This window comes from Sinohyriopsis cumingii, unplaced genomic scaffold (genome assembly GCF_028554795.1).
Source record: "Sinohyriopsis cumingii isolate HCF-2022 unplaced genomic scaffold, ASM2855479v2 utg000229l, whole genome shotgun sequence".
In the NCBI taxonomy this organism is placed as follows: Eukaryota; Metazoa; Mollusca; class Bivalvia; order Unionida; family Unionidae; genus Sinohyriopsis; species Sinohyriopsis cumingii.
Window position 1 is genome coordinate 7,652,222 of NW_028315879.1, and position 26,554 is coordinate 7,678,775.

Below are 26,554 nucleotides of genomic sequence, written 5' to 3' on the forward strand. Positions count from 1 at the left end.
ACAACATCCTATGTGAAGGTGAAGATGTAATGGTAACTGTCAAGGTCCAAAACTGAATCCAAAATGGTGTGTGTGTGTGTGTGTGTGTGATTTGGATTTTTAACATAGCTTGAACACATTTTCAGTCATATCACTATGATGTCTGTAGTGTGCCAATTTATAGTGATGTCTATGGCACAGACAAGTAGCATGATGTCCCACCCAGTCACATTATCCTGACACCAGGTCAACCAGTCCTAACAATAACCTCATAATGGTGAGTGCCTAGCAAGGCATCTGTTAGTTATATTTTTAAAAGTCTTTGGTATGATTCGGCCAGGGTTCAAACCCGCGTCTGAGGCAATGCAATAACCACTAAGCCACTGGAGCAGTCAAATCTAAAATGGAGTTGAAAAGACAAAATGCATGAAAGACACATCTAGTTCTTGACAATGCAGACACTAAATCACATCAGAATACATTGCATGATTTCTATGCTATGCTGGTTATAAGAATCGGATGCAGGTAAGATTTAAATGAATCAAAAAGGTAACAACTCAATCAAAAGTGGATCTGAAGAATTTTTAAAAATTATAAATGGCACATCAATGTGTCATGGGTAATTTACTTACCAAATGGCATCCAATGATGTTCAAGGGTCCCATAGCTTTCATATTTCTAAGAAGTTAGAATGGACAGCAAGATAGACAGACATACAGTAAAGATTAATACTACAGAACTCCCACATCTAGATGCAGGGCCCTAATAAACATTTCTGCTTTACAAATGTTTAAAAGATTTGCATGAAATAGACAAGTAAATACTCTCATTTTAAAAATAATGTATTCAATGAAATATGAAATTCAAAAGATCAGAAATATATTTTAATACACTGAAGTAATACAATAAAAAATGAAGTGTTTTATAAATGCTATAAATGTCAATTAATCAACCATGACATGCTCACAAAGTTCTGTAAATGAATAATTTTCTAATATTATACATATGTGAAAACATCGAACGTTTTAAAAGTGTATGTTAAAACAATAAATTTTAACCATCGGTATACTGTCAACTTTCTAAATACATGTGAACGTTTTGTGAACTGAGTGGAGACTGATGAAACAATTTCAAATGTCTCAGCTAGACTGTTATGAATATATTAGTAATAGAGATCCTTGTAATGAAGAGCTATGCCATTAGCTGCAACACTGGAAATTAGCATTTGCTTAGTCGTCTTCCAGTTAGTATAAAGGGTTAATGGGTGGAGATCTTAACAGTCTCCAAGTTATGCATCAGGACAAGTCCCCTACCCCAGAGGCATGAGCCATAGTCTGTGTCAGATATATTCAAACTTGTCTCATGTTCGTTAAGCTTGTTTATGCTGTAAGGTGGGGAATATCAATAGTTTCAAAGTTATAACCAGGTGCATTATTCTCCTGCCCTTGGGCTAAGACCTTAGGTAAGTTTAATTAAAAAACTCACTGCATGGTACAGCAGTTGCCTACATGCAGACTTTCAGATCTATAACTACAATATTGAAGAAATAGTTTGCTATTCTTTAAAAATAATATATCCACGGCTCCACCATCTGGGGCAATATAACAATTTAAAAAACTGTTGTGCATATTTACATACTACCTCAAGATATAGACCAAAACAGAAAGTAATTATTATAGTGTTCAGAAAATATTCTGTTGGAGGTATCAAATCATAGATTTGTACTAAACTCTGTTATTGACTTTAAATACATTTAACAGTTTTGAGATGGTGATTCTTCTGACCACATGTTTTAAGACAACCATGTATCCAGGAACTCAGTGTATCAAGGATGCATTTATACAGATCATAATGTATCTTGGTTAAAATGAAATCAGATCACACTCTATCTAGGATACATCTGTACAGATCATAATACATCTAAGGTACATTCATACAGATCACAATGTATCTCAGATAAATTTATACAGATCACAATGTATCTCAGATAAATTTATACAGATCACAATGTATCTCAGATAAATGTATGCAGATCACAATGAATTTATGGTATATTATACAGATGAGAATGCAACATTGATAAAAATGAATACAGATCACAATGTATCTGGGATAAATTTATACAGATCACAATGTATCTCAGATAAATTTATACAGATCACAATGAATTTACGGTATATTCATACAGATTACAATGCAACATCGATAAAAATGAATACAGATCACAATGTATCTGGGATAAATTTATATATTTCACAATCCATCAAGGATAAAATTAATGCAGATTGCAAACTAAAAGTCCTTGATCTGGACAAACATTTTTCAGAAGCTTGTACAATCCAACTAAAAATAGTAATCAAGACATAAAATCACAATTTTTTAAGGAGATTCTGCTATAACATTTAAAACATAATAATTAATTTCTGATTAAATATTATTATAAAATAAGGGAAATTGCAGAGCCAAAGCTTTGAATGGTTGCAACAGTACACAATGTAAATAAAATCCACTGATGCTTCATCACCTTGGTGAATTATTGCCGACTCGGCCTAGATCATCGATGTTAATGAGGACAGAAATTAAACATTATAAATTGTTCAGCACTTAACTGACTTCATTTCTTTGTGAATACTGTCTATATACATGTATCTATCTCTCTCTCTCTCTCTCTCTCTCTCTCTCTCTCTCTCTATATATATATATATATATATATATATATATATATATATATATATATATATATATATATATATATAATTCAAGAAGTATTATGAAAATTCAATGATCAAAGGAAGTCAAATAAATCCAGCATAACGTTTACAATGTATCACCTCAATTCAAGAATTCTGCATGGTTGTATCAACCATGTTAAACTTCTGCATTAAATAATAATATCTAAAAACAAAATTTCAAAACAACCCAAAAATTATAAAGCTGATTTTCAATCTTGGCGATTTCATTCTACATTTTAAAAAGTGAGTTGTAAAACAGGCAATATTAAATAAATATATATATTAAACAAAATTAAGAGTTTCCATATTCTCCGAAGCTGACACTTTCACTGCTTCTACAAAGAAATTGCTTTTATGAGCTGATGCACCTTTAAAGTCTATAGCTGATACTGGATAGAATAGTCTTAAAGACTATAGTTCATATGGGGTAGAAGAGCCTTAAAGGCTATAGTTCATATTGGATAGACTAGTCTTAAAGGCTATAGTTCATATTGGATAGAACAGTCTTAAAGGCTATATTTCATATTGGATAGAACAGTCTTAAAAGCTATAGTTCATATTGGATAGAACAGTCTTAAAAGCTATAGTTCATATGGGGTAGAACAGTCTTAAAAGCTATAGTTCATATTGGATAGACTAGTCTTAAAGGCTATAGTTCATATTGGATAGAACAGTCTTAATGGCTATAGTTCATATTGGATAGAACAGTCTTAAAAGCTATAGTTCATATGGGGTAGAACAGCCTTAAAGGCTATAGTTCATATGGGGTAGAACAGTCTTAAAGGCTATAGTTCATATGGTGTAGAAAGTCTTAAAGGTTATAGTACATATTGTACAGAACAGTCTTAAAGGCTTTAGTTCATATGGGGTAGAAAAGTCTTAAAGGATATAATTCATATTGGACAGAACAGTCTTAAAGGCTATAGCTCATATGGGGTAGACTAGTCTTAAAAGCTATAGTTCATATTGGATAGACTAGTCTTAAAGGCTATATTTCATATTGGATAGAACAGTCTTAATGGCTATAGTTCATATTGGATAGAACAGTCTTAAAAGCTATAGTTCATATGGGGTAGACTAGTCTTAAAAGCTATAGTTCATATTGGATAGACTAGTCTTAAAGGCTATAGTTCATATTGGATAGAACAGTCTTAATGGCTATAGTTCATATTGGATAGAACAGTCTTCAAAGCTATAGTTCATATGGGGTAGAACAGCCTTAAAGGCTATAGTTCATATGGGGTAGAACAGTCTTAAAGGCTATAGTTCATATGGTGTAGAAAGTCTTAAAGGTTATAGTACATATTGTACAGAACAATCTTAAAGGTTTTAGTTCATATGGGGTAGAAAAGTCTTAAAGGATATAATTCATATTGGACAGAACAGTCTTAAAGGCTATACTTTATATGGGGTAGAAGAGTCTTAAAGGCTATAGTTCATATGGGGCTAGAAGAGTCTTAAAGGCCATAGTTCATATGGGGCTAGAAGAGTCTTAAAGGCTATAGTTCATATGGGGTAGAAGAGTCTTAAAAGGATATAGTTCATATGGGGTAGAAGAGTCTTAAAGGCTATAGTTCATATGGGGCTAGAAGAGTCTTAAAGGCTATAGTTCATATGGGGTAGAAGAGTCTTAAAGGCTATAGTTAATATGGGGTAGAACAGTCTTAAAGGCTATAGTTCATATGGGGTAGAAAAGTCTTAAAGGATATAGTTTGTATGGGGTAGAAGTGTCTTAAAAGCTATAGTTCATATGGGGTAGAAGAGTCTTAAAGGCTATAGTTCATATGGGGCTAGAACAGTCTTAAAGGCTATAGTTCATATGGGGTAGAAGAGTCTTAAAAGCTATAGTTCATATGGGGTAGAAGAGTCTTAAAAGGCTATAGTTCATATGGGGTAGAAGAGTCTTAAAGGCTATAGTTCATATGGGGTAGAAGAGTCTTAAAAGGCTATAGTTCATATGGGGTAGAAGAGTCTTAAAAGGCTATAGTTCATATTGGATAGAACAGTCTTAAAGGCTATAGTTCATATGGGGCTAGAACAGTCTTAAAAGCTATAGTTCATATGGGGTAGAAGAGTCTTAAAGGCTATAGTTCATATGGGGTAGAAGAGTCTTAAAGGCTATAGTTCATATGGGGTAGAAAAGTCTTAAAGGATATAGTTCATATGGGGTAGAAGAGTCTTAAAGGCTATAGTTCATATGGGGCTAGAACAGTCTTAAAGGCTATAGTTCATATGGGGTAGAAGAGTCTTAAAGGCTATAATTCATATGAGGTATACCAGTCATTGTTTACAAGAAATTTCAGTGATAACATAATTAAATGAAGCTGAATATTCCATATATTATTTAAGTTTATGTTACTGAAAAATAAGAACCAACTTGTTTTCAACTTTTTAAAATGTTCTAACTCATTTGAAAAATCAATCCATCCAGCAAGATGTATTTATACCCATAATGACATTAGGACCAAAAAAGAAGGGATGTAACTCTCCTCTGAGAAGTCCTGACTGCCTAAGAATAATACTCCAATGGTGTATTTTCCATTTTTTTTTTTAAAAAACATTAAAGAAAAATATATCCATTATTAAAAAGGTATATACAGATTTACAAGTGGTAACCTAATTATGGTACCATCACATATGCAATCAGACTTGGCCTAGAGATGATCTCCATTTGTGAATCACTTGCCTATAGAAGCCACCATTCCTCAGTTTCCTCAAAATCTCCAATTAAAACGTGAATACATTTATCATGCAGCTGCTCAATCGAACCATTAATAGCTCTTCTTCATTCTCCTGGACCTTCATTATACTGTGCATGGCAACATGTGGCTGGTTATTATCTGGGATGAATGTTTACTTTAAAGCATAACTTATCTGATTTCTTTAGATCTTTATGTCAATCTCTCTATCTGTAAGCAATGCCAATTCCTGGGCATGTCTAACAGGAATACTAGCAATTTTCACAGAATCTAGTGTCCCATCTGGAATGAGTACATTCAGTAAAAATAACTACTTTGTATACAATCACCTGGTTTCTTTCTATGAGTCGATTCATGCTCATACACAATCATTGCAATTTTGTACGAGTCTATACATACCAGTACACAATCACAGTGCATCTTTCTATAAGTTCATATATACCTGCATGCAGTGTTACTGTATCGTTTGGGGTCTCGGATGGCTGAGTGGTCAGGAGAGCTTGCCTTTTCTGATCACTGCCATCTCACCTCCCTCTGTTTGGGTTCAAGTCTTAGGCTTGGCAAAGTGGATATGTGAGAAAGCAGTACTTAACTTCCCATGGGTCAGTGGATCTTACCAGGGTTTACCCAGTTTTTTCCTCCACTTATATTGGCCACCGTATACAGCAACTCTTGCACTGAGAAATGGAATTATACCCCCACACAAAAAAAACCCACTGCATCTCTCTATAAGCCTGTACATACCACAACACAATCATAATGCAACTTTCTATATGTCTATACATACCACAACAAAATCATACTGCATCTTTCTGCAAGTCTATAATATCTGTAAGCAGTCATGCTGCATCTTTTTATAACCCAACAAATACCAGTACAAAATCATACTGCCTCTTTCTATGAGTCTATACATATCTGCACACAGTTAGTAGCAACTAAAGTCCAACCAGATGTAGTTGTGTATAAATTCCTCCCATTTCAGAACTTTGAATTCCATCAACATTTTTAAACAAAACAATAACCATTAACTGTAAGCTATCATTATCTACAATATAAATTAAATTTCAGTTAACAGTAAGCAGTATTATGCAATGGTTAAACTGTACTTCAAATGACAGCCAGCTGTCATTATACACAGGTTATTGTTTCATTATTCACAGGTTAGACTCATTCAAAACATCACCAAAGAAAAAACACAATGTCCTAATATTAAACAATATCCTAATATGAAACATAATGAAATAAACAATGGTTTTAAAAAAAATTAAAAAAGGTTTATATAAATATAATTCAATCACTGCCATCTGAATTTTAGTCATCTTTATCTTTTCCATCATTGCTTTATTTTTTATCTTTAATAAATAGAAAAAAATTCATTCACACAAAAATCTTCCCTAGTCTGAGATAAAATCAAACATAAGAATGCCCAATGTTTCTAGGTCTATTTACAGCATGCAATAATGTTATTATTAAAACCCAACTGATTTCTCAAATATCCGAATGCCTTGGTACAACTTAGTATGGCTATGATAAATCAAAAAGGCCTATATGTGGGAATTCAACATACATAAGCCTGCCAAGCAGGCCATTTGACTTGATAATTTATCAGAGTCACCTTCAGTTGATACTGACTTCCTGGTCCAGTGGTTCCCTGAGTAGCATGTCAAATTGATTTCCTCCATATACCTTGAACTGCACCAGAAGCTGAGATTAAATTAAGGACAACAAATTATCAGCATAACTAAATGTCTGCAACTAACTGAGCATGCATTATCTCCTATTAGTCTGTCTCAATCCAGCCCCTGAATGATGTTTTCCTGAGCACTTGAAAATTTATTTCCTTGGCTAATTAGACAGGGTTCTGTATAAATTTGTATTATATCTATCTGTCTATCTATCTATCTATCTATATATATATATATATATATATATATATATATATATATATATATATATATATATATATATATATAATTAACTGATTCCAATAACACAATAACAGCTTCCGTCATCTATGCTATGTAGAAATTTGACTTAATGATTGCAGAAAGTATGTGAAGAAAAAGTTCTGAAAGGAAAATTAGTCATTGGAGAGTCTCTTTCTTGTACGTTTTCTGTAGTACTGTATTTTTTTAATAAAGACCAATTAAGCATTTAACCTGACCCAGTTATCGTGAAGACTGTATGAAGCCAGACAAAAGTCTATCAACATGTCTTTGATGGTGCTAGCTTTTATAACCTGGCATGTATTTCCCCATCAGAACTTAAAACTAGAATCCATTTTCCTGAATGACTGAAATTCTAGTTTTGGACCTGAAACAAACCAATTAAATGTCTTAAGTTTAGAATTCATTTTTATGATCTGGCCTGAATTTTATGATTTAGTATGGCACATACTTTCATGATCTGACCTGAATTGTATCATCTAGAATGGTTACTACTTTCATGATCTGACCTGAATTGTATCACCTAGAATGGTGCATAGGTGTCAACTTGTATGGTTTACCTGTAAAAAAAAATAGTTTTTGTTTTTTTGTGTCAATGTATATCTATCTGTACAACCGTTTTGTATGGGTTTTGTTAACAAAATTGTTACTTTAAAAAAATAAATCTTTAGAACAAAAATTCAGTTAGACTATGGTCGCCCAAAACAACCAATCAATTCACATTAAAAACTGCAAATTCAGTTATCCTGCAGACTGACTATGCAAAAATTACTCCCATATGATTTCATAAAATAGGCACATTTAAGTCAACCTTTCTGTGCCATACATACTTTTAGGAATGAAACTAAAATTCAAGTTTGCAAAGGACTATGCCATCTAGCGTGGAATGCTGCAGAATGTTTCCATCCTACTTCATGTGATGGTGACTAGTGAACAAACTCAACTAATGGCTAAGTAGTGTTTTGAATGGTGTTAAAGTAGTGTTTTGATTGGTATCAAAGTAATATTTTGATTGGTGTCGAAGTAGTGTTTTGATTGGTGTCAAAGTGATGTTTTGATAGGTGTCAAAGTAATATTTTGAGTGGTGTCAAAGTAGTGTTTTGACTGGTGTCAAAGTAATATTTTGCTTGGTGTCAAAGTAGTGTTTTGATTGGTGTCAAAGTGGTGTTTTGATTAGTGTTAAAAGTAGTGTTATGACTACTGTCAAAGTAGTGTTTTGACTACTGTCAAAGTAGTGTTTTGCTTGGTGTCAAAGTAGTATTTTGCTTGGTGTCAAAGTAGTGTTTTGACTTGTGTCAAAGTAATATTTGATTGGTGTCAAAGTAGTGTTTTGATTGGTGTCAAAGTGGTGTTTTGATTAGTGTCAAAAGTAGTGTTATGACTACTGTCAAAGTAGTGTTTTGACTACTGTCAAAGTAGTGTTTTGCTTGGTGCTTTGCTCTTCTGACTGATCTTAATCAAATAACAACATCCATTACTTCACAGTCACATGCTTTTTCAAATACTGGAATTTCAGAACTTTGTTTATTGATATTTTTACCTTATTTTTAAGTTGACTCTAAAAATTTTAGTTAAGTGAAATCTTACACTTTTTCTAAAACTACAACCAGAATGGAAATCAACAATTACATACCTCACTTTAGCGAAACCTTTAACTTCTATTGCAGACAATGTAAACATAATAAATAAATTCCAATTCAAATGACATGTTAACATCTTTCTCTAATTATAATGTGTTGAAATTTGTTCTTTACATTGTAACTTTGAGTCTTTTTAAAATGTAAAACATTTTTTTTACTGGCACTTCATACCAACCAATGTTCTGACTTACTATTACATTGCACGACCTACAGACCAACATACCTATCTATCTAAATGGCTTTTATAACGTCATAGAGTATCTCTATTTTGATGTCACAGAAAAGAACACTCTTTATTATTTTATGTTTTTTTATGCCATATCTTAATCTAAATGGACATGGCATAAAAAACATAAAATAATAAAGAGCATTCTTTTCTATGACAACAAAGTAGAGATACTCTGTGACGTTATAAAAGTCATAGAATATTGTTTTTGAATAATTTAAAACAAATTATTCCAGAAGTTTGTTAAAAAAGCCATCATTGTCCATCCATACCATGCAGCTAAATTTTACTTGGTGAAAGTCTGAGGCTCTGTATAGGTGGTTCATGCTTCAGTAATTACTTTGATTAGCCACTATAGATGAAGCCTCAAATTAAACATGCAGTCCACTCATCTGATTCCTTACTGCATATATACAATACAGTGTTAACTTGCTGAAGGTAACTTGGCAGGATTTACCGCATATAGTCATTAACATGAAAAGCTTATCGATGAATAAACATAATTATTTCTATTTACAATTGCAATGCTCAGAAACAATCACATAAGTAGCCTAGGATGTATATAGAATGTAAGAATCTAAGTGGCAAAAATACTTAAACCATATTAGTCAGGCACAAAATAGAGGTACTAGTGGCCTTTCATTGCTAAGTTGTAGCACTAACAGCGATGCGTACATAATCAGTGCTGCTCAGGAACTCTTTTTTTTATGCATATGATAGCCTTCCTTGCTGCTTGTGACTAAAGCCAATTCTTACACAACAACCTAAGTTGTCTGGGCCATAGTCAAAGTGTTCTTACACTACAAATTTATATTGTTGAAAAAGAAGATATATTATGCAAGAAAAAGAATCAATCCCTGACGTTAAACAGAAAAATTTCAAACCTCGTCCTGTGAAAACAGTTTATATTGAAGATTTGAATTTCTCAATCTCCACAAATCATTGGTAACATACTGTATCTGTCTTCCTATTTGATAATCAACTAGACATATAAATAAACATCAATGAAAGTATGATGTATCAATGCAAGTGATTTACTTATTTATAGATTTTTCCTCCATCCTCCCAACTCTCATCCCCAGGTAATGTTTATATTCTGAGACCAGAGTGTAAATTTTCATCAACAGACCTGTCTTATCCTAAATTCTGATCACCTGATCTTAAATAGCGCATGAAGAATTTAAGATATCGTTCACACAAAAATGCTGACACTCGTCTGAACTTTTTGTTCCAAAACCAATTTTTTTCCCCTTCATGCACAGTTACCTGACCTTTTGCATTTTGTTTTCATTTTCTAAAGGCCTTTCCCTTACCAAAAGTGCAAGCCATCCACAAAGTTTGGTCCCAGTCTGAGATGCAGAACTAATGTAATTACTGTACAGAGTGTAATTATTGTACAGAAACCATTTTTATTCTTTCAGTCATGCTAAGCTTGACCTTTTAAACCCAAATCAAAAAGCTTCTTTCTTATCCCTCATGCATGTAATCAAAGTTTAAACCCAAATCAAAAGGCTTCCTTCTTATCCCTCATGCAAGTGATCAAAGTTTAAACCCAAATCAAAAGGCTTCCTTGTTACCCCTCATGCAAGTGATCAAAGTTTAAACCCAAATCAAAAGGCTTCCTTCTTATCCCTCATGCAAATGATCAAAGTTTAAACCCAAATCAAAAGGCTTCCTTCTTCTCCTCATGCGAGTGATGAAAGTTTAAACCCAAATCAAAAGGCTTCCTTCTTATCCCTCATGCAAGTGATCAAAGTTTAAACCAAAATCAAAAGGCTTCCTTCTTACCCCTCATGCAAGTGATCAAAGTTTAAACCCAAATTAAAAGGCTTCCTTCTTATCCCTCATGCAAGTAATCAAACTTTCATCCAGGCATGCAATGTACAACTAATGTTAATGTGCACAAACAACCGTTACATTTTTTTGTCCCAGTGACTCTGAATGTTACCTTTTGGCCACAAATCAGATAGGGTTCTTCCTCATTTTAAGTGCAAACCATCTATACAGTTTTTTGACCATACATGTTGGAAAACTCTAGTCACTGTCCGAAAAGTTTTCGCTCCTTCAGCCACACTGATCTTGACCTTTGTTTTTTTTTATACCCTGAAATCAATAGGTTTCTTCCTTAACTAAGAGTAACTCATCCACAAAGTTTGGTGACTCCTACAGGGTGAAGAACTCAAATCACTGTGCAGAAGAAAAAAGCTATTTTATTATTCAGTCAGTGACCTCGACCTTTTGACTCCTAAATCAATAAGGCAATTTCTAACTCCAAGTGCAAGCCAGCTGCATAGTATGAAACTTCTGATGGTGGAAATATGGGTTGTTGTGTGGAAATGAAACTGGCAAAAGACGGATTGACATTAGAACATAATAAGCTGAACCATATGGCAGGTTGTATACAAATATGGGGACAAATCTTAAAGTACTATTCTGATGATACTGAATCTTGTACAGACTGAAATCTTGTCACGATACAAAATTCATACCAATTTTGTGAAAAAATATTTCAAATGGTTGTCTAGTTATTTGCCAGACAGGAGTAATTCATGGAAGCATGGACAGATACAATTTATAATGTAATTCATGGAAGCATTGACAGATATAATTTGTAATAAAAGGGAGATAATTCTTCAAATGCTAAAGTTTTTTTTGAAACAGGTCACATTGTCTTCATACTAAAGCATTCAAAATTCATGGCAATATCTCAAAGTGTGTGTGTGTGTGTGTATGTTTGTGTGTGTGTGTGCATGTGTGTGTGTGTGAAATGATATGGGCTGGTTCACATTATTCCACAGGACTAATACAATACGTATTTAAGAAAAAGTGATCCCCATCAACATAATAATGATCAATATGATATTTCTGATACTCTGTAATAATATAGCATGTAGATGTCAAGGATACAAGAACATCAAGAACTATTATTCCAAGACTACCAGTCAACCATGGTAAATGTTGAAGAAGATATGTTCCATCAGTGGACCGAAATAAGATGGACAGGCCATAGGTCAAATTTCCAAGGACTGCTAATACAAATGTCCATACTGATAATCCATCTGTAGACTTTCTTTTGTACTGAAATGAAAAAAAGTACACAGTAATAAATAATATAAAGATATCCCCCAGCTTCAGCAATTTCGACTTCGGTGAATTTCATGTTAATATATAATTCATATGGCGTTTTTAAAAATTCAATTTTATCAGTGAAAACTAAAAAAATAATGAAATTATTTGTCTAAAATAAAAATTAGTATTCGTAAATGGCTAAATGAATAGTAAGTTAATTGTATCACACATTTTTCAATGTGAATTAAAGGCAGTGAAACCAAAAATCTGACACTGCGTTATCTAATACAAGATTTTCAATGTGAAACATGTGAACGTATCAAATCATGCCAGCACAAATGGTGTCATAATTTAATACACTGCAGAAATTTAATACCACAGGAAACCAAAGATATAGCTGAATCTTCCCAGCTCTAAAACCTAAAGGGACTAAGGAAGTCAGTTTGAGGGATTCTATGTTTGAGAAGATGAGGTTATAACGCACATTTACAAAATTTCAGTTTGGTCCTAAAACCATGTTCAAGCAATCTAGCGTGTCTGAGCCAACCCTGTTCAAGCAATAACATCTCTAATTTAAAGCCATTTGTGACACTAACTTGCAATATTTATTGAAGCCATATTTGATGTAAGATTGGCACCATTTTCATTCTGAACAAAGACACCATTGGAAGACTTTTGATTGAAACTCCTTGCTGGTATGACAATCCATTTGGCAGTAAAAAGTGAAAAGAATTTCAAAATGTTAATTGTGGCAGCTGTATGTGTGTCAGACTGGTACATTTGCTTTCAAGACCAACTAGATATCATAATTAGTCTTCTGGTCAAAATGACTTACCATTCAGAGTAGCAATTACAAGATTTTCAAGATAGCTGCAGTGGTGACTATTTTTATTTAATACCAATTAGACATGCCATGAAATCTATAGAGACTGACAACTCAAAATCAAATTTAAATTTAATCAAAATCAAATTTAACCTAAGTCATGCAATGAAGGTCTGGAGCTCAAAACCTCCAGACCAAACTTAAACTTGGTTGATGCAATGATGCTCTAAAGCTTGACAGCTGAAAACCAAATTAAACTTGGTTGATGCAATGAAGCTCTAAAGCTTGACAGCTAAAGACCAACTTAAACTTGGGGCATGCAATGAAGCTCTAAAGCGCTCAAGACCAAATTAAAATTCTAACATACAATGAAGGCCTGGAGCTTGACAACTCAAAATCAAATTAAACTTGGGACATACACTGAAGGCCTGGAGCTTGACAAGTCAAAATTAAATTAAAGTTGGGACATACATTGAAGGTCTGGAGCTTGACAACTCAAAATCAAATTAAACTTGGGACATACACCGAAGGCCTGGTGCTTGACAACTCAAAAGTTTATATTAAACTTGGTTCATATAATCATTGCTATGGAGCTTGATGAGATAAAATCAAATATCTTATACAATCACGTTTTTTGAACAATCAAGTTTAAGCCCATGTGATGAAAACCCTGGAGCCACAAAACAGACCCATGCAATCAAGAAACTGGAGCCACAAACTTGGCCTACCAAAGAAAGGCCTGGTGCAAGTTCTTTTGATGGAACATTGTTGTCAGAAATGCTTAATCATGCAAATTTCTATCTGTGATGCAGAAAATCACTTATTCTGGAGTCCTCCATGCATATGCATTAGCTGGGCAACATATTCAAAGGCCAGTTCCGTTTCAACCACCTGCTGAGAAGAAAAATATGTTGACCAACTGACAGAATTCAGTGGCTGAAAGACCCCCAGATGTGCATGTTGTAAGAGTACATCAAAAGAACATCAAAGACCAACTACTGTTGACTGGTCGGAAATGTGCTGATATTTACAAAGACTGAATTCCAAGGCAGAAAGACTACAAAATACAGATAGAAAAACCTCATTTTTTTTTACCCGACTTTTGTTTTTACCCAAAATTTGCCCGTGGTCAGAATCTGATTTTGTGTCCGGATTTGAGAAGTAGGATAAGATGGTCATTTGGAATAAAGAGTGGTCTCTATACAAAAATAATAACTCCATTTAGCACCAAAAAAAACAAACAAAAAAACCAAAACCGATGTCCAATTTTTACCCTTTTGCTCATGCGCGAGTCAAATAGCCAACAAAATAGTCAAATAGCCAACAAAAATTTATGTTTCTAACACCACTAGACAGTATTTTATTGAAAGATGACCTGGGGTTCTGTGTTTTCGAGTCTATTCAGAAATAGCTTTCAAAATGTGTTTCCTACTCGATTTTTAGGCAAGCAGAACCAAATAGACAAAAGTAGAATTTGTATTTTTTAATATCAGGCTTAGAAATAACCTGGAGAATGTGACAACAGGATTCTGTTTATGATGAGAGTTTCTAAAGGTCAGACTTTTTAATGCCAAAAAAATATAATGGAATGAAATCTCTTTTACACAGTTCCAGTCCTGCTGTGCATTTAACTCTTAGAAGAGTGTATAATTCACGTAAGTCTGAGCATGTTTAAATAGTTTGAAGTTTGAAAGGATCACAAAGTATGTATTTAAAGTAGCCAATGTGCATGATAATTATCTATAAAGGGGGGGGTGGCAAATGTTCTTGTCACAAGACTTCACTGCATGATGTGAGAACTGAAATATATATGTTTGTGTACACCAGTTTGTCCAAACATCTTTTCTTTCTTTCAATTAAGAAGAAAAACGTTCCAGATTCAATATAGAATTTGCACCAGCATCAAACTGCAGGACTTTGAGGGATTTGATTAATTCAATTTAGTCCAACCTGTCAAAAACCATGATATTCCGCCAACCCACAACCTACAAGCAACACTGATAACCATCTTGCCTTACAGCAAATACTTACATTTTTACACATTTGTGCTAATCTAGATCCAACATAGAAAACGGTTGACAGAATCCCAATGGCATATCCAATCTCATCACGAACATCCTGAAAAAGTAGAGGTATCAATTAACAAAATGAGAGCCAGGGCCATAAAAATCAAAGCTATACTGAAATGAAACACTATCACATTAATCACTAAATAATTATTACACATCACTGCCACCACATCAAAACAAACATGGCAGCTCTTGTTTTGTTTTTATAGACACATTATCTTATATAAGTATGTGTATAATACTGAACAGACCACGAAAAATCAAGTATCATGTTAAGGGGGGAGGGGAAGTGAGCATGCACTTATTAATTGCTCGTTTTATGTTTAAACTCCTCTAATACACAGTGCTGGCTACAGTGCAGCTTATGGCAAACTGTTCCTGTCGTTCTTGGTTTCTACCTATATACATCAATGTTGCAGTTGAGTGCATGGTCTTTTTTGTGTGCTAATAAGTTGGTGTCACACTTTGTTACAAGCAGAAAATGCCAATAAAATGTCAATAATAAATAAAAAAGGGTTGCAAAGTGATTTTGGAGACAGATCTAAAATTAGGCAAGAGGGAGGCAGAGTGAAGGAAGGCGAGCATCCCATACTTGCTCATTTTAGATTTAAATTCCTCTAATGAGCACTACAAGCTTTCTGGCAAACTCTTCCAATTGTTCATGTTTTTGAACAGAAAAACAAATGTCTGTACACATCAATGCTGCAGCAGATAGTATTTACTTTCCAAGTTTTGTTGTGTTCGGTGAGTACAGGAAATGTATTTATAGGCAAGAATGTGCATTTTCAGGTGATTATCATAATGTTTGCCAAGATACATGTACATGGAAATAAATAAAAACTACAGATTTATTCGAGCTAACATGAATGTGTCATCCACTGCTGCAAGACAAAAAAGGCCAATAACTAAAAAAAAAAAATTGTGGGTGCAAAGCTATTTGTTGATATGTGCATCTTTGAGTGATGACCATAATATTTACCAAGCTGCTACACTTATAGCATTTTAATTTAGATAATAGAAATAAAATCATTTCAATTAAAACAAACGAGTGAACTCAGATTAAGATATATTGCAATCTTCATCACATCCCTGAAGTGGAAACAATCTACTTGCACTGGAATTTTTAATGTTAAACATTATATTACGTGAATGAGTAAAGAAATGAGTTCCTTTCAAAATTGACCGCTCCAGTGGTCTAGTGGATGTGGGAGGTCGTGGGTTCTAACCCAAGCTGAGTCATACCAAGACTTAAAAAATAGTACTAACAGCTGCCTCGCTTGGTGCTCAGCATTAAGAGGTTAGTGTTAGGACTGGTGTCAGGATAATGTGTTTTGTTGGGACATCATGCTACATGTCTGCAGCATGATGCCCCAGTGTTAGACATCAATATAAACTGCCACACTGCAGACATCATAGTGATATGACTGAAATTTTTTAAAAGCTATGTTAAAAATCCAAAACACACACACACACACACACACACACACACACACACACACAAACACCAAGCTTCATGGCAATCCATCAACAAAAATCTTCTAATGGGACTGAGTAAAAAATAATTGTCAGGAATTCATGATCTATTCCATTAAAATGTAGAGTGTTCAAACCTTTCCGACTGTGTGTAATTTGGACTTTTAACATAGTTTTTTTTTAAAAAATCCAGTCATAGCACTAAAATGTCTGCAGTGTGGCAGTTTATAGTGATGTCTAGCAATGGGGAATCATGCCGCAGGCATGTAGCATCTTGTCTCACCCAGACAGATTATCATGACACCGGACTGACCAGTCCTAACACTAACCTCTTAATGCTGAGTACCTAGCAAGGCAGCAGTTAGTACCATTTTTATATGCGTTTGGTATTGCTCAGCTGGGGTTCAACCCTACAACCTCCCATATCTGACGTGGACACTCTAACCACACAGTCTAATGAATCAGTGAAACCTTCTCTGATATTTCCAGTTATAAAAAATATTAAATTAGCTGCTGTTGTGGACATATTGGATGTCAGATGGGTTCCATTTTCATTTAGAACAAAGTGACATCGTTAGAAGTCATTTGGTCAAAGCTTCATGTCATAATGATCATCCATTTTGACGGAGTACAAGAATTTCATCACAGCCACATAGGAAGCATGAGTGGCAACACTTTGTTAAGGCCTAACCAGGTATCATAAAAAAATATATATTGATGAAAACCCTATGCTGATATAGCCATACAATTGGGAGCAGAGATAAGTTAGGACCAAGCAGACCTCGTAAGATTTATGAAAACCATGTTGATGTGACCTTCTAATCAGGAGGAGTAGGTAACTTTGGTGACTCATTGGTTATCATGCTTGACTAATGACCAAATGATTTCCGGTTCAAATCCTTCCATTGGACCATCCTGTGTCAGCTACTGGGCTGTTTCCTTGGGCAATGCCTTATACTCCAACTGCTTCCGCACTAAATAATATACTTGGGTTGTTGTGCCTAAAAGTACCAAACCCCCCAAATGGCTGTTGTAGCAAACGCATTGGATATCAGATCCACACATTTTCATTTAGGATCAACCAGAGGTCATTAGAAGTCTTTTAGTGAAAGCCCCATGTTGATATGACCGTACATACAAATATTTTCAAGATGGATGTATGAGCAGCAGTTTTCAACTAGGACCAGCTAGGCCATGGGATGAATGTGTTTATCAAGTTCCATGGCAATCCTCCAAGTAGTTTAACAATAACTGACAGAACGATGATGGAAAACAGACCATCATACAAGCTCTTTAAATGAACAGCCGACTTGGCTTGTCTGATACAGTGGTAAATATCTCAAATATCAATATGGTTAGTGGATAATTAGAAGTATGATAATCTATTATAATACCAGTCAACTTTAAACATGCATTAACATGATTGTTCCAGCCACCTTGTCACATTAATATATTTTTTTAAAACTCTTTACTGTCAAAAATGAATGTGAAAAAAAGAGGATTTGGGTAGTGTTGATTCAGTGTATGTGCTATTAGTTATACAGGGAATTTACATGGATACCTTAATTAAAATCTGACAAGCATGCTTTCTATGCTTTTATTTGTATCTTTAATGTAGAATATATTCTCATTGTTCTGCAATTTGTCTTAGTTTCACGAGAATTCACCAAAAACAATTGTCCTGTGTGACCTTAGAGATAATATAGGTATGGTAAAAGTGAAAATAAACTCAGTATATAGAATAATAATTGAGATCATTTTCTAACCATGCTGAATTTTTTAAAAATGCACAGCTCTTGCTCAAAATAGAAATTAGCGGATATATTTATGATGCAAGTCTGATGAAAATCTTTCCAGATATAATTACCAAAATGTTGACAAACTCAACCAATCAGATCTGTAACATCACCTGTCAATATGTGTTAATCTTGCTCTGTACCTATCAAAGGTTTTCAAGATTTAAGTTTGACCAAGTTTACTTGAAACCAGAGCAGAGATACAGTTTCTAGGCTGATACTATTATCAACAAATTGGATGGAAGGTTGTGTGTCTTGAAAGAACATATAAATCTGTAATCTAAGTCAGATGAAAATCATTTAAGAAATATGTCCAATAGAGTGTTAACAAACGCAGCCTATCAAATGCAAAATCAACTCGTCAATATGTGCGGATCTTGTTCATTACTGAAGTCGACCAAAACGTTGATGATATAGCCATATATTCCAAGTCTAATGAAAACTGGATCAGAAATATGGCCTCTAGGAATGTAAGATCATCTCCTACTTCCGATAATATTATCCATGAATCACTCATTACCTTAAGATCTTGATGATACCAGCATATAGTCCAAGAATAAACAAAAGTGGAATAAAATTATGGCATTCATAGTTGTAACAAACAGATCCAAAATCCCCTCATTAATGTAACAGAATCATGCTTACTGTGCTCAAAAACTCTAATTGCCTGACATCCGGGTCCATCAAATTTTAGATCTTGCACGTCCTGTATTCTAAGTGAGGTGCAAATCGGGCTGGTCAAAAAAAATTAATTTGCCTGAAGAAACTTTGATCGTACTGATGAAATGTGTAAATGTATTTTCAAGATATTGCCATTCCCGCCAAAATACAGCACAATCTAAATCAGATCACCTCCCTCCTATGTGAAACTGAGATCTGATTTTAATCAAATTTGAAGCACAGTGTGTCATGCTAAAATTAAGATTTTGTATTCCCAAACCCTGACATGGTCATGTTTCAAGAAAACATGATTTTCAGTCGTCTTAAAAAAAAAACACCACAAAAAAAACCACAACTTTCTGAATATGCCTGTTTCATGTATCATGTATAAACAGTAAACAATCTTGATTGGAGTTGATGTTAAACCATCCCTTGGGCATTTTAAATAGCATCAATTAAAAGGTAAGGGGTCAGGTATAAACCACCATTTTCACATAATATTTAACTGGCTTACAACATCTAGTGAGATGCTAGATGCATGTACAAAGATAAAAGTTATTACATATCATTGCCTTGAATGAGAATCTTTAGGCCATATGTATTCTATTTTTGACAAGTTTGTTAACAGTGGTAAGGTTTTAAGTCAGACTTTGCTGCATATACAGAATGCAAAGCATGATCATTTCAGCTGTTGGAATAGTGTTCAAGGGGTGGGGCTATCGATTCTTTGCATATGTTGCAAACAACACATCGGCATATGTCAAATTGGTTCAGACAAGGATTCACACTGAAAATCCAGCAGAGAAATTTGAACACCAGGACCATCCAGTTCCTAGTAAGTGTAGTGATGAACACTTTTGTCACCTGCATTACCTTCAAACCATTTGAACCCTACTGAATTTATATTTGAATTGTAGCTATTGCAATGTTGTATTACAAAATTAGGGAAATGGAGAAATTTTGGGCATGTGGAAATTGGAGTCCAGGCTTGAGTGATTTCAGTCACAGCTTGTCAGTTTATTTAAGTCACCAGCCCGGGGCCTGTGTCTAAAAAAAAATTCTTTGAACACTGGCTTATTATCACACTCATCCAAAATATCTAACTGATATAAACTCACATTTCAAGTTTTATCAGAATTGGATTAAAGACTCTCCAGAATGGAGGCATGCTCAAACTATCGGATTAAAGATCACCTCATTATTCTACATGAATCTCACTCAGCACTTTAACACATCCAAGATCAAAATGCCATTGAACAGATTGCAAGTCTGATCTAATTTAACAGAAATATGAATCACAGTGGTAACAAACTCAGTCAATAAGCTGCAAGATCAACTCATTAATATTCATGGATTTTCCTCATTATCAAAATCTGTCTTAGATAATGATGATGCAAACATATATTTCAAGTTCAATAAAAAGCGGAAAAGAAATATGGACTCCAGAGGGGTAAGAAGCAATTGTTGACAGACGGATGGATCACACAGGACAAATGTATGACCATGTGATACGCTCACTTGGCTAACAAGAATGAGAAACAAAAATGCACTTACATGGAAGACTTCATGAGGGTGTTGTAAATCATCAGCCATTAGCATTCTCCCTGCTGGGTGATGTTGAATTGACAGGTTGTCCGACAGATGAGCTGGTACATACAGCTGCCACAGCTGTAGCAGTCCCTGTACACTCAGGAAGAGCCCACTCACACACATCACTGCCTGTGTTGATGCATTTATATTAAGAGTACCAGAAAGATATGCATAACCTGAAAAATGGGTTTTACGAAATTAGTTTTTGTCTGGCACTCATTTCTTATCATTAAAGTTTTGTCCAATTTCAGTATGTAAAGTCTGAGATAAAATACCAATAAAAGTAGTTTATAACACATATCCAACTGGTCGTTTGGTTTACTCAGCATAAAACAAAAGTTTAACTACAATTTTATATAGTGACTACCTATAATGCAAGGAAAACACAAGTTAGTTTCATAAAAGACCAGATGAGCTACCATTCTCAGCATTATATCATCGGTGCCATGCTTCATTCAGCAATTATTTCTGCTTATCTCAAATAAGTATGTAATGATATATTTACTGAAATAATCATAAATTGCAATAGAGCATATCTGATATCAAGATAAGAGTATATAAATACTAGTACATGTATACCTGATTTTTTCTTTATTGATGCTAGCCAATCCAAAGTAATTTTGAGTAGACCACTGCCTTCCATTAGGCACAGCATCGTTACCAACATGGCAGCTTCTAAATGCGAGTTCATGAAGAACCCAAGAGCAATAGGTCTATTTGGAATAATTTTTCACTAAAAATGTAGTTTGGCACCAATACACTTGACAAAATGGCCAACATATGTAATATGTTCAAAACTAAAATCAAATACACAATTGGAACAACTAACCTCTCAGCTCATGTACGATCCACCATTACTATACAACAATATGACAATCAAAACAGCCATAGGTTCCAGTACAGACATACTGAACATTTCAGATTGGTAACCAACAATTGCTGGTATACTAGCTACACAGACTAAATACAAATCTTCATCACAAAGAAGGGGGCCCCGAGTGGCCGAGTGGTCTAAAGCGCTCTCCATTATGGATCACTGCCATCTCACCTCTGTCTGTGTGGGTTCGAGTCTAGGATATGGCCACTGTGGGTATGTGAGAAGCTTGCCAGTAGCTTCTCATGGGTTGCTGGTTCTTCCCGGGTTCTTCCTCCACCATTAATACAGGCCGCCTTGCATAGCCTATTGTCTGCTGAAAAATGGCATTAAACCCTAGAACAACAACAACAACAATCATCACAAAGAGCCACAGCTATTACTTACGGCATTGCCTGTTTCATCATTCATGATGTCAGAAAAGATTCTTAAATATGCCATCGGTGCCTGATCCACAATGTGTTGTACCACCTAGACAAGTTCTCTGAGAAAATTATCCCATTTATGTACAGTATATTTAAAAATCAAAGTGGACATAAATCATGCTTGCCCCTTGGATATAAAGTTGCATTAACAACTGACAGTTAGTCTCTCTGACTGAAATCAACCAGTTAGTCTCTCAGACTGAAATCAACCAGTTAGTCTCTCAGACTGAAATCAACCAGTTAGTCTCTCTGACTGAAATCAACCAGTTAGTCTCTCAGACTGAAATCAACCAGTTAGTCTCTCTGACTGAAATCAACCAGTTAGTCTCTCAGACTGAAATTAACCAGTTAGTCTCTCAGACTGAAATTAACCAGTTAGTCTCTCAGACTGAAATTAACCAGTTAGTCTCTCTGACTGAAATCAACCAGTTAGTCTCTCTGACTGAAATCAACCAGTTAGTCTCTCTGACTGAAATCAACCAGTTAGTCTCTCAGACTGAAATCAACCAGTTTTGGAATTATTGATATTACTTAATGTATTATTCATTCATTTTTAACTGCTCCAGTGGCCTAGCAGTTAGAGCGTCTGCCTTGGATGCGGCAGGTCGTGGGTTCAATCATGTATTTTATTTTACTTTTTTTTATTCCTTGTCAAGTTTGCATTGCAGTATATGAGCCTATTAATCATTTCAGTATGTCGACTAAAAGACCTTTCTGATCTGGCAAAATAATGCTGTGACTCTTACACAAATTTTTGTTTCCTGCTTGTAGAAGTTTTCACTCATGTTGATGTGTTTACTGTTTGCTCAATCATTAATGTAATTATTATATTTCATGAGTGTTTTGGTGAATAACAATCAACAGGATTTATTTGTTGTTCAGATTTTATTACATGCAAGGAAATAGTTCATTATTACAGTATATAAATAAGCAAATTTAATGTCAGAATCATAAATGTTGTCAATGACCAGTAATTATTGATGCATAGTGCAAAAATTCTTGTTTTAAAGTTTCAAGTCCTCTATTTATGTGAGTTTAGTGGGTTGTCAGCTATGTTGAAAGATTATTGTGTACACTCCACATACTAAGAAGATAACTGCTATATTATTCAATCTAATGAAAGCATTCAAATCTTATTCAAAAGTAGCATCCATCATTCTTGCAATTTATTCTTGACAACTGTATTTAACTTCCTGTTTCCAGGGCTTGAGTTTCGAGGAGCTCAATTGTTCTTGTGCATCATACCACTCCTTCAACTGCCGCCGGAAGAGCTGTCCATTGCTCTCCCCAATCTTATTGTTCAAATTAAAGATTTCCAGATATTTTCTGGGCAATCTTCTCAATTTTTGTCCCAAATGTGATGGCAGCTGCCTTTCACAAATACTTATATGTTTACAGGTTCTGCCGTTTTGATACATGATGTCATGTGCCATAAATACTGATGTGCTGTAAATGATAAAATAAATATTCGTGGAGAGTGAATAACTCTCCTCAACACTACCAGAAGAGCTGTTCTCAGACAAGCCCTGGATTTCACTATATTTCAATGCAAAATGCAGCGTAACTTTGTGAATGAAAATGAGTAAGTTTTCTATCTGATCTCATCATCTTATACTCTTGTAATGTTCAGTTCCTGATCCTCTTGTTTATTTGTTTCTGCATTAATACATTTAGTAGTGTTCCTATTTATCTTGTTTCTTCTATATTCACTTACTCATTCTTTTGTACAAGGTCAATTACACTTCATATTTAATTTAAAGGTTAACCGGTGAACTCAAAAAATTGTATTAGTTATATCAATAATGTCGGTATAAATAAAAATAAGTAAGACAAATTATCAGTAAAACTTTAATGCTGAAAATGCTAACAGAATTGATACTTCTTTTGTGGGACACAAATTGCTGAAGGATTATTTGTGGAAAAAATATGCCCTGTCTTTCTAAAAGCAGATTTGCATACCGCCCCCCAATAAACAATATTTACCCTGATCAACTATGAGTTAATGGACACTGATAAAATGAGATAAATGTTGGTCTCAACATTTTTCGCTTTCATGCGATGAATATTGCTTTACACAAGTATAGCTTTCTAATTAAGAATGATACATTTCTAATGATACAGTCAATACCCATTTCTTTCAAACATTCTGTATATAACTGACAGGTGAAAATTAACTTAATATGTCATTGCAATGAAATTATATGAGCGAAAGCATAAAAGATAATTTAAAAAAGTGATTGTGTGACATTTGATTAGTCTTTGCCTGCGTTCTAAATTTTGACAATATAAGTAAAATTGTATATGAGTGCTGTTTCAGTCTGGGATTCACTGCTATAGAAGTTAACAACAACTTTTGTTTTTCTGATGTAGAATTTTGTATGAACATTACATTACAATCAATGAAAATTTTAGCATGATCGAATGCACACAACTCCCCTGTACACCTTGTTTGTAACCTGAAAAAACACTGTAAGGAGTGAACCATAAAAATCCCTTAAAATAATTCCTCATAAAAGACCTGTTATTTATTTAATCGAACAGATAGAACATCGATAAGAAAATGTCTACTTTTAGTTGGTTTATATCATTTAGTTTGTATCCTTCTATTATTGACTTTTCTGTAACATGATATACCATAGTCTAAGTAAATACTGTCATTCATTGATACATCAATGTAACTAAACCAGCTCTATTACAAACCACATGTACATAACATTAAGGAACTTTAACAAAGTTGTGCTACAATCACCACTTGAAATGTCATACAGACAACATGATAAGCGAGAAGTGGGCTATGGCCTTCATATCAAATCTGTCCCTGAGCTTTTGGCAAATTAATGCTCGCATGTTATGTGGCAATACCAAGTAATCTGACTATATGGCAATACCAAGTAACCTGACTATGTGGCAATACCAAGTAACCTGACTATATGGCAATACCAGGTGACCTGATTATATGGCAATACCAAGAAACTTCAATATGTGGCAATACTGGGGAACATGATGATACCAAGTAACCAGACTATATGGCAATACCAAAAAACCTATGTGGCAATAACTAGCAACCAGACTACATGGCAATACCAAAAAACCTATGTGGCAATACCAAGTAATCTGACTATATGGCAATACCATGTAACCTGACTATATGGCTATACCAAGTAACATGAGTAAATGGCAATACCAAGTAACATGACTATGTGGCAATACCAGGTAACCTGATTATATGGCAATACCAAAAAACTTGACTGTGGCAATACTGGGGAACATGACGATATGGCTATACCAAGTAACCAGACTATATGGCAATACCCAAAAACCTATGTGGCAATACCAAGTAACCTGACTATATGGCAATATCAAGAAAGCTGACTATGTGGCAATACTGGGGAACATGACAAAATGGCTATACCTAGTAACCTGACTATATGGCAATACCAGGTAACCTGACTATATGACTGTACCAAGTTGCCTGACTATATGGCTGTAAAAAGTTGCCTCACTATGTGACTAAACCAAGTACAGTAATACCTTGTGCATTCGCATTTCTGGATTCGCGAATTCATGGATTCGTGAAATTTTCATTGGTATCCTCTACGTACATGTTTTATTGAATTGTACCTTCTTTATATGACTTCTGTGACATATGAAGTTTACCTAGTTTACTTTCCTGACAATGACAAAGAAAACGTCAGTCATTAAGTTTACAGTCCCATTTGTTACTTGGTTTTACCTTACTGTGAGTGCAAAAGAAAACGGCAGCCAATGAATTACTATAGGGGTAATATTAGTACATGTATACATACTGTAAATACGCTAGTGTGGCAAATACCCATTAGGCGATACTGTACTCTATTTTTACGTCAACCATTTATTCCTCTTTTTAAGGGTAATGTATTAAGCTAACTTTTAAATGAAATTAAAGTGCTTTGGGAGCATGATTTGGGTCATATTTAGGGTTTAAACCCTAGAAATAAGCATTTACTAGCATTTTTAGTGACTTGTACCAAACATTCGCGATTCCTCCTGATCCAAGACTGGTTCTGGAACCTAACCTCGCGAATGTTCGAGGTATTACTGTAACCTGACTATATGGCTATACCATGTAACCTGAATATATGGCTATACCAGGTAACCTGACTATATGGCAATAAGAAGTAATCTGACTATATGGCAATACCAAGTAATCTGACTATATGGCAATACCAAGTAATCTGACTATATTGCAATATCGGGTAATCTGACTATATGGCTACACTAAGTAACCTGACTATACAGCTATACAGTAATACCTCATGCATTCGTGTTTCTGGATTCGTGAATTCACGGATTCGCGAAATTTTCATTGGTACCCTCTACATACATGTTTTCTTTATTTTATTGAATTGTACCTTCGTTGTATAACTTCTGTGACATATGAAGTTTACCTAGTTTACCTTCCTGACAATGACAAAGAAAACATCAGTCATTAAGTTTACAGTCCCATTCGTTACTTGGTTTTATCTTACTGTGAGTGCAAAAGAAAACGGCAGCCAATGAATTACTATAGGGGT

At 34.5% G+C, this 26,554-nt stretch overlaps 1 protein-coding gene across 2 annotated transcripts in view; it reads right to left on the bottom strand.

Annotated features, from left to right (window-relative positions):
• Positions 1 to 803: 803 nt before the first annotated feature.
• The window catches only part of LOC149774509 (lysosomal amino acid transporter 1 homolog), a 72,884-nt gene continuing 47,133 nt past the window's right edge, over positions 804 to 26,554 (bottom strand). For both annotated transcript variants that reach the window (XM_089945278.1, XM_089945277.1), the window contains exons 5-8: positions 20,667 to 20,878; positions 15,146 to 15,232; positions 12,130 to 12,300; positions 804 to 7,114 (exon numbers count right to left, since the gene is read on the bottom strand). In XM_089945278.1, the coding sequence (XP_089801404.1) occupies positions 7,028 to 7,114; positions 12,130 to 12,300; positions 15,146 to 15,232; positions 20,667 to 20,878 (557 nt within the window). In that variant the 3' untranslated portion in view covers positions 804 to 7,027. The remainder of the gene's footprint in view (positions 7,115 to 12,129; positions 12,301 to 15,145; positions 15,233 to 20,666; positions 20,879 to 26,554) is intronic.